Here is a 12,675-nt window from a genome sequence, read left to right as displayed (position 1 = left end):
CTGTGCCCAGCCCAATCCAACGCCGGCATCTCCACATCATAAAATAATTTATTCACCGGATGTGGGCATTGCTGGCTAGGCCAGCATTTACTGCTCATTCCCAACTTGATGCGTGAAAAAGGTCCCCCTCATGTCACCTTGCTTCAATGACCTTAAATCTGTGTCCTCTGTATCTCAATCATTTTAAGAATGGAAACAGTTTCTCCCTATCTCTGTCAGGACCCCTCATTATTTTCAACACTTCTATCAAATCTTCCCATGGAACTGAAGCTCTTCATCCCATGAACTATTCTCATGAATCTCTTCTGCACCATCTCACATCATTCCTAAAGTGTGGTGCCCTGCAGAGTTGGATGCAACACTACCGTTGGAGCCAAACCAGGATTTATACAGGTTTAACATTACTTCCATGTTTTTATACTCTATGTCCCCATTGATAAATCCAAGGTTGCGCATGCTGGCCTTACCAGCGACACCCACATCCCATGAATAAATGTTCATAGAATCATATCATCCATGTTGTACAGAAGTAGGCCATTTGGCCCATCAAGCCTGCACCAATCCACCTAGCCTGCATATCTTTGGACATTAGTGGCAATTCAGCATGGCCAATCCCAGTGTCTGCGTGGGTTTCCTCCGGGTGCTCCGGTTTCCTCCCACAGTCCGAAAGACGTGCTGGTTAGGTGCATTGGCCATGCTAAATTCTCCCTCAGTGTTACCCCAACAGGTGCCAGAGTGTGGTGACTGGGGGATTTTCGCAGTAACTTCATTGCAGTGTTAACGTAAGCCTACTTGTGACACTAATAAATAAACTCAAACCTTCCAAAGTACATTGGGCTGAGACACCCATCAAGGTGATTTATTTTGGTAGGACAAATTTGAATGCGGATTACAGGGTCAACGGCAGGGATCTGAGGAATGTGGAGGAACAGAGAGATCTTGGGGTTCATATCCATAGATCTCTGAAGGTTGACACTCAAGTGGATAGAGCCGTGAAGAAGGCCTATAGTGTGTTCGCGTTTATTAACAGGGGGTTTGAGTTTAAGAGCCGTGGGGTTATGCTGCAACTGTACAGGACCTTGGTGAGACCACATTTGGAATATTGTGTGCAGTTCTGGTCACCTCACTATAAGAAGGATGTGGATGCATTGGAGAGAGTGCAGAGGAGATTTACCAGGATGCTGCCTGGTTTGGAGGGTAGGTCTTATGAGGAAAGGTTGAGGGATCTAGGGCTTTTCTCTTCAGAGCGGAGGAGGATGAGAGGCAACTTAATAGAGGTTTAACTGTTACTAGGGGGCATAACTATAAGGTTCATGGTGGGAGATGTAGGAGGGATGTCCGAGGTAGGTTCTTTACGCAGAGAGTGGTTGGGGTGTGGAATGGACTGCCTGCTGTGATAGTGGAGTCGGACACTTCAGGAACTTTCAAGTGGTTATTGGATAGGCACACCAGAATATTAGGGAGTGGGATAGCTTGATCCTGGTTTCGGACAAAGCTCGGCAAAACATCGAGGGCCGAAGGGCCTGTACTGTGCTGTACTGTTCTATGTTCTGTTAAGGTTCAAGGGCTGTGAACTACAACTCCCACCATTCCTAGCTGTCCAGCCAGCCATCTGAGCAGAGCGCATGCGTCACGACTACAATTCCCAGAATTCTACGCGTCAGGGCCTCTTCGAACTACATTTCCCAGAAGGCCGCTGCCTATTACGTCAGCCGCCGGATCAGACGTCAGCGCGCACGCCCCGCCAGCAGAAAGAGGGCGGCTGCAGTTCAAGATGTCGGAGCGGGCGGGAAGTGGTACCGCCGCTGCAGCCGCCGTCGCCGCAAAGGAGAAGCGCAAACAGCAGCTGAGGCGCTGGAACGGCTCTTGCACCGACTTGGAAGCGGGCGAGCCGCGATGGCTGGCGCGGCTCGGGGCGCGGACGGGGGCCGGCGCGGGTGGCGGCGGCGGTTCGAGCCCCAGGCGGGTGAGATTCGAGGCGGCGGCGGAGTTCCTGGCGGCCTGCGCCAGCGGAGACGCGAGAGACGCCGGGGAGATGCTGAAGGGAGGCGCCGACGTCGACTGCGCCAACACGGACGGGATCAGCGCCCTCCACCAGGTGCGAAGTGCGCCTGCGCTGTGCCGGCGGCCGGCGGCACGCATGCCCAGCGGCGCCGGCCGCCTGAAACCGCGCACGCGCGGCGGCCGCCCCCACTGCGCCGGGACGTCTGGGAAATGTAGTTCGGGTGCCGTCTCGCCTCTGGGAGTTACGGTCACTCATAGCGATCGGGACTACAAATCCCAGTGTGCACCCTGGTATCCGCATCTAGGTGCTTCTTGGAACTACTTGTATACCTGTTCAAAAGTTTTGGAAAAGTTAGAAGTTGTTCTCTGTGGCATTGGCTTTTGCCAGAACATTGCGGGGAATGGCTTATATTGCCGAAGTGTGAATATGGGTCACCATGGTAGCTAACTGGCTTTGAGAATAAAGTGATGAAACTTCTGGGGGTGGTTGTGAAAGTTTCAGGGGTAAAACTGGTAATTGCCAGCTGAAAATGGTGCGCCCCATATAGGTAGTTTCATAACTTGGCAACCCTTACACGGTTTCTGGAAATTTGTTCCATTTCTCCTTTATGTTGACTGTACATTTTTTAAAAAATCAGTATTTAAAAGTGTCAAGCGGTCCAGAAGTTTTTAAAAATTTGATTTTAATTTTACTTGGTTTGATTCTATGATATGTTCATCAGATCCCTACAGTGCAGTAAGAGGCCATTGAGTCTGCACTAGAATAAAGTTGAAGTTTATTTTTCATAGGATCCCCACGGTACATTTCGGCCCATCGAGTCTGCACCGACCGCAATCCCACCCAGGCCTCGTTCCCACACATTTACCCTGGTAATCCCCCTGACACTGGGGTCAATTTACATAGCCAATCAATCTAACCCGCATATTTTTCTTGATTAATCAGGGGTTATGGGGGAAAGGCAGGAGAATGGGGATGAAAAAAGTATCAGCCACGGTTGAATGGTGGAGCAGACTCGATGGGCTGAGTGGTCTAATTCTGCTCCTATGTCTTATGGTCCTATCTTTTGGACTTTTAGTCACAAGTAGGCTTATTTTAATACTGTGATGAAGTTACTGTGCAAATCCCCTAGTCGCCACACTCAGGAGCCTGTTCGGGTACAGTGAGGGAGAATTTAGCATAGCCAATCTACCTAACCAGCACGACTTGCAGACTGTGGGAGGGAACCGGAGCACCCAAGGGAAACCCACATGGATACGGGGAGAACACAGACAGTGACCCAAGCCGGGAATCAAACCTGGGTCCCTGACACTGTGAGGCAGCAGTGCTAACCACTCTGCTGCTGATTCTCCAAAAGAGCGTCCCACCCATGTCTTCCCCTCTGCCTTATTCCCTTAACCCTGCCCATTTACAATGGGTAATCCACCTTGCTGTGACAGGAAACCAAAGCACCTGGCGAAAACCCATGCAGACACAGGACGAACGTGACTGGTCCATGGTGCTGTGAGGCAGGAGTGCTGACCACTGTGTCACCCTGCTGCCCTAGTTTGAAAATTAAAGCAGATATGGGTTTCCTCTGGGTGCTCCGGATTCCCCCCCTCAGTCCAAAGATGCTGAGTCGATGCAGACTTAATGGGCTGACTGGCCTCCTTTTGAGCTGTAGTAATTCTATGATTCTACCAAATGGCTTCCTTTTGTACGGTAGGGATTTTGTGTTGGTAATGCACTGCAGGTTAGCCAGCATCTACGAAAGCAGAAAAGGAAAAAGTTGTTGGAGGTGTAACTCTTCAACGGGTGTGAGCTTGGTTCTGGAAAGTTGAGTCAAAAGGACAATCTCCACTCCAAACACTTCACTTCTGCAACATCAGAGGTGCCCTTTTGGAATGTGAGACACTCATCATCTCATGACATGACTGGAAGACCAGAGATTTCCTCATGTAGTCTGATAGTTGCTCAACTAACATCATCAGATGCAGATTAGCTGGTGTTGTGCTGGGTGAAGGCAGGGAATGGTACTAAGTGGGTTGCTTGTTTGCAGTCCCCATACTAACGTGATGGGGGCAAATGGCCTGCTTGTGTGCGGTTCTATGATCTATCTGCTTTTGCATGTTGGCTGCTGCACAAAGTGAAAGCTTTGTGTACAGGTATCAGTTGGAAGGATTAAGAAAACTAAGGAATGGAGACGGGAGGAGAAACCTTTTCATGCAGTGAGTGGAATGCACTGCCTGAGTGTGGCAGAAGCGTAGAGTCATACAGTGCAGAAGAGGCCCTTTGGCCCATTGACTCTGCACCCACAATATCACTAAAGGCACACTAATCTGATTTTTCATCAAGGCATTTAGGAGGATTGCTATCTGAAAAAGAAAAATGTGCAGGTTTCTGGGAAAGGGAATGGCATGAGGTGCATGACTCACTTGAAGACCTGGCGCAAGCATGACAGACTGAACGGCCTCCTTTCCTGCTGTAGCAAATTCCGTGATTCTGTAAAAATAATGAACTGAGCTTTCCGACCTCATTCTCTCCAGCATCAAAGCTGCTCGTTTTCAGCCCCATGGTGTCACACTCGTCTCCCCGCCCCCACCCCACCCATCAGCTGTGCCCGAGACGCGAAGTAAAGTCATAGTTTATTTATTGGTCACAAGTAGGTTTACATTAGCACCCAATGAAGTGACTGTGAAAATCCCCTAGTCGCCACACTCCGGTGCCTGTTCAGGTACACTGATGGAGAATTTAGCACGGCCAACACACCTAACCAGCACGTCTTTTGGACTGTGGGAGGAAACCCACACAGACACGGGGAGAACATGCAGACTCCACACAGACAGTGACCCAAGCCGGGAATTGAACCCGGGTCCCCGGCGCTGTGAGGCAGCAGTGCTAAGCACTATGCCATCGTGACTCGACTAAGTACTGCCCTGGCCTGGCCTCCCATCCTCTACCTGCCATCAACATAAACTCATCCAAAGTTCTGCTGCCCTTGATTTGTATAGAGTCTTGGTTGCCCATTTCCCTTGTGCTTGCTGTGTTGCATTGTGTCCCACTCAGGAGCACCTCTACTTCACCGAGTGTTTCAATCCCAGGCCCTGCCCCTCCCTATTTCGCAATCCAACTCCAGCCCTACAAATCTTTCAAGAATTCGGCATTCCTCTAACTCTGGTCTCTTGTGACTCCCTCATCTTTGTTCACCGCACTACCATCGGCTGTTTCTTCAGCTCCCTAAGCTCTGAAATTTCTTCCGGACGAAACCCACATGTTTGCTTTTATTTCCAAACTAGGGCAGCACGGTGGCACAATGGTTAATGCTGCTGCCTCATGGCAGCAGGGGCCCAAGTTCAATTCCAGCCTTGGATAATTGTCCGTGTGGAATTTTCATGTTCTCCCCGTGTCTGCGTGGGTTTCCTCCGGGTGCTCCGGTTTCCTCCCACAGTCCAAAGATGTTTGGCCAAGGTTGATTGGCCATGGTAAATTGCCCCTTAGTGTCCAAAGATGTGTGGGTTAGGTTGATTGGCCATGCTAAATTGAACCTTAGTGTCGGGGGATTAGCAGGGTTTAAAATGTGGGCCTCTTTTTTTAGGTCAAACCGAATAAACAAACTCAATTTAAGTCAGGACCAAGTAAAAGGGGCAGCTCCCCAAAAGGAGGGGGAACAGCTCGAACTAAAATCAAAGTACAAAGGAAACTTAAAAACGTCAAATTAAAACGTGATTATCAGGGTCAGTAACGCACCCCAACCCCTGCGGTGCCCAACGGGCGCGGAAGGTGTCAGTCGCGCCCATGGACACCGCGTGCTCCCTCTCCAGGGACACCTGGCCACGAACATAGCCGCGGTAGAGGGGCAGACAGTCAGGATGGACGGCCCCCCTCGATTGCCCGCTGCCTGGACCGGTAAATGGCGTGTTTCACCAGGCCCAGGAGCAGGTTCACGAGGAGGTCGCCATTCCGACCCACCCCTCTCCGCACCAGGCGTCCGTAGATTAGGAGCGTGGGACTGAAGTGCAAACAAAACATCAATAAAAGGTTCTTTAGGAAAACAAAAAGGGAGTGCAGCCTAAGACACAAAACATAGACATGGTCTATGATGTGGGGTTTAGGGCCTGGGGGGGGGGGGGATTGTTGCCGATGCAGGCTTGATGGGCCAAATGGCCTCTTCCTGCACTGTAGGGATTCTATGATCAATTTGACTCTCCATCCTGCCCCAAAGTTTACCCCTCTGACCAGAGTTTCTGTCATGTGTCCAAATGCCTTGGCTCAGAGTCAGCTATTATCTGATTGTGCTCCTGAGAGCCTCCGTGGGCCATTTGATTAACTTGGAGGTGAGGTATAAATACAAGTTGTTGTATACAAGATTATACATCAAAGGGAATTCATTTGTTGTGCAACACCCGAGGATAAGATAAGGCGATAGATGAATGCAAGTCCTAGCTGTCCTTCACAAATGCTGATCGATCTGTGTATTATCAGCCATTTCTGCTTGTTCCCCACAGCCCGTTGCTTCCCCTTCTAACGAGTCTGGGTTTTCTTTCTGGACCAACTGCGTCTGTCTTAACCGGATGAATTGCGCGTAATGCAAATGTATTTTCTCAGCTTGACCTGACATAAAATCCACCTCCTCCCAATCTTTATATTTGGCAATGACCCTTCTCGGCAATCAACTCCCTGACCGGTTCCAACTCCTACGTTCAAGCAGCAATGTCCCTCCCTGCCTGCTCCAAGCTTTCTCTGAATCCTAACCTATGCCATCCAGTTCAAACGTAACACCCCTGCTCCCCTCCCAGCTCTGCTCACTGACCTACATTAGTTCCCAGTCCAACTGCATCCTGATTTTTAAATGGTTCTCCTTGTTTTCAAATCCCTCTGTAGCCCTGCTGCTCCTTGTAATCTCTGCAATCCCCCAATTCCGATTCCTTGATATTAGGGATCCGGGTTCAATTCCCGGCTTGGGTCACTGTCTGTGTGGAGTCTGCACGTTCTCCCCGTGTTTGCGTGGGTTTTCTCCGGGTGCTCCAATTTCCTCCCACAATCCAAAGACGTACTGGTTAGGTGGATTGGCCGTGCTAAATTCTCCCTCAGTGTATCCGAACAGGCACCGGAGTGTGGGCGACTATGGGATTTTCACAGTAACTTCACTGCAGTGTGAGTGTAAGCCTACTTGTGACTAATAAATGAATAACTTTAAAACTTTAATCTCTGAGTTTAGAGAGTTGTAAAGATTCGTAACCCCTTGACTGAAGAAGTCTCTCCTCACCTTGATTCTAAATGGTTGATCCCTTATTTTGAGATTATAATTCCCCCAATTCTTTGTTCCCCAGATGGGGGACACAACCTCTACCCTGTGAAGCCCTCTCAAAAACCATTTGTTTCAATGACATCGCCTCACGTCCCCCTCAAATCCAAACATATCTTCTGGTAGGACAGCCATCTTGTGCAATCGATCTCATGGACCTTTGTTGCAGCCCCCGCTAAGGCAAGTATGTCCTTGGAAGCAAAAAGAGCAGAGACCAAAATTACATATGATGATCCAGCTACAAAATTGCAGCAAGGCTTCTTTACTCTTGCACTTCAGTCTGCTTGCAATAGGAACTTTCCAACCATTTGACTTGCAAATTGATGGCAGTACCTGCTTGTTGATTTTAGTGTCAATGTGGTTTATGTACGAAGACTTCCCAATGCCTTTGAATACCCAGTTACCTACTAGTCTCTCACCTTGTTTTTTTAAAATTAGACCATAAGACATAGGAGCAGAATTAGGCCATTCGGCCCATCGGGTCTGCACCGACCCACAATCCCACCCAGGCCCTATCCCCGTAACCCCATGCATTTACCCTAGTTAGTCCCTCAGACGCTACGGGGCAATTTTAGCATAGCCCAACCACCTAACCCGCGCGTCTTTGGAGTGTGGGAGGAAACCAGAACACCTGGAGGAAATCCACGCAGACACTGGGAGAAGGTGCAGACTCTGCACAGATAGTCACCCGCCGCCAGGAATCGAACCCGGGTCCTTCGCTCTGTGAGGCAGCAGTGTTGGCCACTGTGCCTCCGTGCCTGTACAGCTTGGGACACAACTGCATTGTGTCTATTACCAACTGAGGCGGCGGGGGGGTGCTGGGGGAGGGAACTAAATTCAAATGTCAAAAATAAGGAACTGTGGCATTACAAAAGAAAAAGCAACAAAAAAAAAACCCCATCCTAACGCTTGCTGAGAACATCAAGGGCTGCAGCACAAAAGGACATAAATCACAATTGTTTTGGTTAAACCTGACATAACCCATGAGCACACCCTCTCCTCACCAAAGTAGATTTCCGCTTGATTCGGTGTACGAGACAAAGTGATGTTGCAGGCAACTGATAAATACAGCCGCACTGTGCGCGCACACACACACCATCTGCAGCAATGTTGCAATCATTTTTTACAAAGTGCAAATGCAAAGTCACCCCAATGATTTTTGGTCATTTGCAGCCAGGGAGAAGATAAGCTCGCTACAAACTGGGGCAGCACAGTGGTTAGCACTGCTGCCTCACAAGCACCAGGGACTCTGGTTCAATTCCCAGCTTGGGTCACTGTCTGTGCGGAGTCTGCATGTTCTCCCTGTGTCTGCGTGGGTTTCCTCCGGGTGCTCCAATTTCCTCCCACAGTCCGAAAGACGTGCTGGTTAGGGTGCATTGGCCGTGCTAAATTCTCCCCCAATAAATGTTAAAGTTTGTTTATTTGTCACAAGTAAGGCTTACACTAGCATTTCAATGTGGTTACTGTGAAATTCCCCTAGTCGCCACATTCCAGCGCCTGTTCGGGTCAATGCATCCTAACCAGCATGTCTTGGGACTGTGGGTGGAAACAGGAGCACCCGGAGGAAACCCACAAAGACACTGGGAGAGCGTGCAGACTCCACACAGACAATGACCCAAGCTGGGAACCGAACCCGAGTCCCTGGCGCTGTGAGGCAGCAGTGATAACCACTGTGCCACCGTGCCATCCCAATGTATCCGAACAGGTGCTGGAGTGTGGCAGTAACTTCATTGCAGTGTTAATGTAAGCCTACTTGTGACACAAATAAATAAACTTGCAGAGCATTTGCCTCCAAGTAGAACGAGTGGTTTCTGCTTCCTGATTTCTACCAACTGGGACTATGAATGTGTCTAGAATCTTGGTTAGACCACACTTGGAATACTGAGCAGAGTCCTGATTACCCTATTGCCAAGAGGGTACAGAGGCACTGGAATGTAAAGAAAGAATAACCAGAATGGTACCAGAACTGAGATTTTAGACTTGGCAAGAAAGATTGAAAGTAAAAGGCCAAGGGATAACCTGTTAGATCTTTTACATTGCAAAAGGTTTTAGATGGAGTAAACAGAGATGAAATGTTTCCACTTGTGGGGAGTCCCAAACGAGGGTTCATAAATATAAGATTGGCACTAATAAATCCAATAGGGAAGTCAGGAGAAACCTCTACCCAGAGAGCGGTAAGAATGTGGAACTTGTTACCACAGTGAGTAGTTGAGGTCGATTGCGTAAACGATTTTAAGGCAGGCGCTAGATGATATGATAGGAATAGGATGGGTTGGAAGGTGGCGCACGTGGAATATAAATATATATCGGTGACGCAGACCAATGGGCTGAGAGGCTGGTTTCTGGGCTGCAGATTCTTAATTGTTGTAATGTGAGCCAAGAAAGTGTTTCGTGTATGATGTCACTGGTACCTAATTGCAAAACTTGGTTTGGGGACTCCAAGGTGCAACGGGTAATTTGTTACTGATTTTGCTCGGGCGCACTCGCTGCGTGGATTGAGTTGACTCGTAATGCTTTCTTCAATTGGACACCGTGCCAAGATTTTCCTCTGGGTTCACACATGGGAATAATAGGCAAAAAAACTATTAGGGAAGGAGATTTTTTAAAAAGTGACAATTACTTGATTTATGTAGCACCTCTTAACATCCCAAGGTGCCTTACAGGAGCTTTTTTAAATTTATTAATGTCACAAGTAGGCTTGCATTAACACTGCAATGAAGTTACTGTGAAAATCCCCTAGTCGCCACACTCCGGCGCCTGTGATTTACACTGAGGGAAAATTTTACCATGGTCAGTCCACCTAACCAGCACATCTTTCGGACTGTGGGAGGAAACCCACGCAGACACGGTGGAGAATGTGCAAACTTCGCAAGCCGGGATTCGAACCCGGGTCCCTGGCGCTGTGAGGTAGCGGTGCTAACCACTGTGCCACCATGCCATTATTGAACTACATGAGTGATGTTTCGACAAGTCATGGTGGCACAGTGGATAGCACAGGTTTGATTCCTGAGTGTGTGGAGTTTGCGCGTTTTCCCCGTGCCTGCTTGGATTTCCTCCGGGTGCTCCTATTTCCTCCCACAGTCCAAAGACGTGCAGGTTAGGTGGATTGGCCGTGCTAAATTGCCCCTTAATGACTAAAGATGTGCAGGCGAAGGAGATTTGGCTCTGGCAAATGTGTGGGGTTAGAGGAATAGGGCGGGAGAAACTCCTCTCCTGACTCCTCAAAGCCTGTCCGTCGTCGAAACAAGGCATAAATCAGGAGTGTGATGGAATATTCTCCACTTGCCGAGATGAATGCAGCTCCAACAACATTCAAGAGGTGAAACATCGTCCAGGACAAAGCGACCTGCTTGATTGACACTCTATCTTTAAGTATTGACTTCCTGTACCACTGATGCACTGCAGAGGTGTGCACCATATACAAGGCACACTGCAGCAACTCAGCAAGGCTCCTGCGGCACCATTTCCCAAACCCGTGACCTCTACCATCTCGAAGGGCGAAGGCAGCAGGTGCATGGGAACGCCACTGACTGCAAGTTCCCCTCCATGCCCCACACCATCCTGACTTGCATCGCCGCCGCTCCTTCACTGTTTCTGGTTGAGATTCCCGGAGCTCTGTTCCTGGCCCCACTTTGGGTGTACCTGCACCACGTGGACTGTAGTGGTTTAACAAGGTGGCTCATCAGCACCTTCTGATGGGCAGTAAATATGTTGACCTTGCCAATGATGCTCATATCAAGGATGTAGAAATCATAGAAACCCTACAGTATAGAAAGGCCATTCGGCCCATCGAGTCTGCACCGACCACAAACCCACCCAGGCCCTACCCCCATATCCCTACATATTTACCCCCTAATCGCTCTAACCTACGCATCTCAGGACACTAAGGGCAATTTTTAGCATGACCAATCAACCTAACCCGCACATCTTTGGACTGGGAGGAAATGTAATCAGGTTAGGCAGAGTGGCACAATAGTTAACACTGCTGCCTCACAGCGCCAGGGACCCGGGTTCAATTCTGGCCTCAGGTCATTCTCTCTTTATGGAGTTTGCACATTCTCCCCATGTCTGCGTGGGTTTCCTCCGGGTGCTCCGGCTTCCTCCCACAGTCCAATGATGTGTGGGTTAGGTTAATTGGCCATGCTAAATTGACCCGAATGTCAGGGGGGATTAGCAGAATAAATGCGTGGGGTGACAGGAATAAGGTCTGGGTGGGATTGTGTTTGGTGCAGACTCGATGGGCCGAATGGCCTCCTTCTGCACTGTAGAGATTCTATGATCCAGTGAAAATATTTTTTCGTTGGTACCCGTGAGAATGGATCCTGTTCTGCAGAAGGAAAATGTTAGGGAATGCATTCCATTTCTTGTCTCACACAGTGTGTGTATCTTTTTCAGGCATGTATAGATGAAAATCTGGAAATGGTGGAATTTTTGCTGGCACATAACGCCAATGTTGACCTGTCGGATAATGAGGGATGGACTCCACTGCACGTAGCCGCATCGTGCGGCTATTCTGAAATTGTTGAGTAAGTTTTAACATTACTTTGGTAAATTCACAATCTATATGCTAAAGATGCAATGTCTTTCTTCCCCCAAGTTAAAACTTGCCGATGTGTGGAACTCAGCACGGCTGCTGAGGAACCTGGCTAAATGTTAAAGTTAGGTTTATTTATTAGTCACAAGTAAGGCTTACATGAACACTGAAGTGAAGTTACTGTGAAATTCCCCTCGTCGCCACACTCCGGTGCCTGTTCAGGTCAATGCACCCTAACCAGCACATCTTTCAGACTGTGGGAGGAAACCGGAGGAAACGCACGCAGACATTGGGAGAACCTGCAAACTCCACGCAGACAGTCACCCAAGCTGAGAATCGAACCCGGGTCCCTAGCGCTGTGAGGCAGCAGCGCTAACCACTGTGCCGCCGGCTAGTTGAGAGTAGTAATCATCTGGCGTCTTACCAAGGCCTTGCAGTACATTTCATTAGCTTTGTGTGGGTTGCTAATGATTCATTTGTGATCTCTAACTCCAAGTTGTTGTTTGGTGCAGTATTGGTGTGGGTGGCTGAAATATCAAGCAACTGCAGTCACGGTGTGTGTTTAACTAAGGTGTCAAAGTTTCATACCGGGTGTGAAAGGTTTTTACTATATTTGCTCAAAGTGAGAAAATTCGATACTTCATACAGCCCCACTTGCAGCATTGACTGCAGGGAAATTGGGTGCTTTGTGCAAGAAATATTCGAGCTTCAGTTTATTTTTTTTCCTAAGCAATCCCTTTTTAAGTACTATTTTAAATTGTGCTAACGCAGTCTGCGGCTTCTTCACTCTGCCTTAGGAGAGGCCTCGCATTAAAACTGCAAAAGTGATCCTCTTCACACATTGACTATCCCGGT

At 48.8% G+C, this 12,675-nt stretch overlaps 1 protein-coding gene across 1 annotated transcript in view; it reads left to right on the top strand.

The window, feature by feature from the left end:
* Positions 1-1,723: 1,723 nt before the first annotated feature.
* Positions 1,724-12,675, top strand: part of LOC144509018 (protein phosphatase 1 regulatory subunit 12C-like) — a 100,324-nt gene continuing 89,372 nt past the window's right edge. Inside the window, exons 1-2 of the mRNA XM_078237274.1 lie at positions 1,724-2,098; positions 11,682-11,812. Coding sequence (XP_078093400.1) covers positions 1,775-2,098; positions 11,682-11,812 — 455 coding nt within the window. The 5' untranslated portion in view covers positions 1,724-1,774. The remainder of the gene's footprint in view (positions 2,099-11,681; positions 11,813-12,675) is intronic.

This window comes from Mustelus asterias, chromosome 21 (genome assembly GCF_964213995.1).
Source record: "Mustelus asterias chromosome 21, sMusAst1.hap1.1, whole genome shotgun sequence".
NCBI classification, from domain to species: Eukaryota; Metazoa; Chordata; class Chondrichthyes; order Carcharhiniformes; family Triakidae; genus Mustelus; species Mustelus asterias.
The sequence above is the reverse complement of the archived record's forward strand: the minus strand, read 5'-3'. Positions and strand labels throughout refer to the sequence as shown.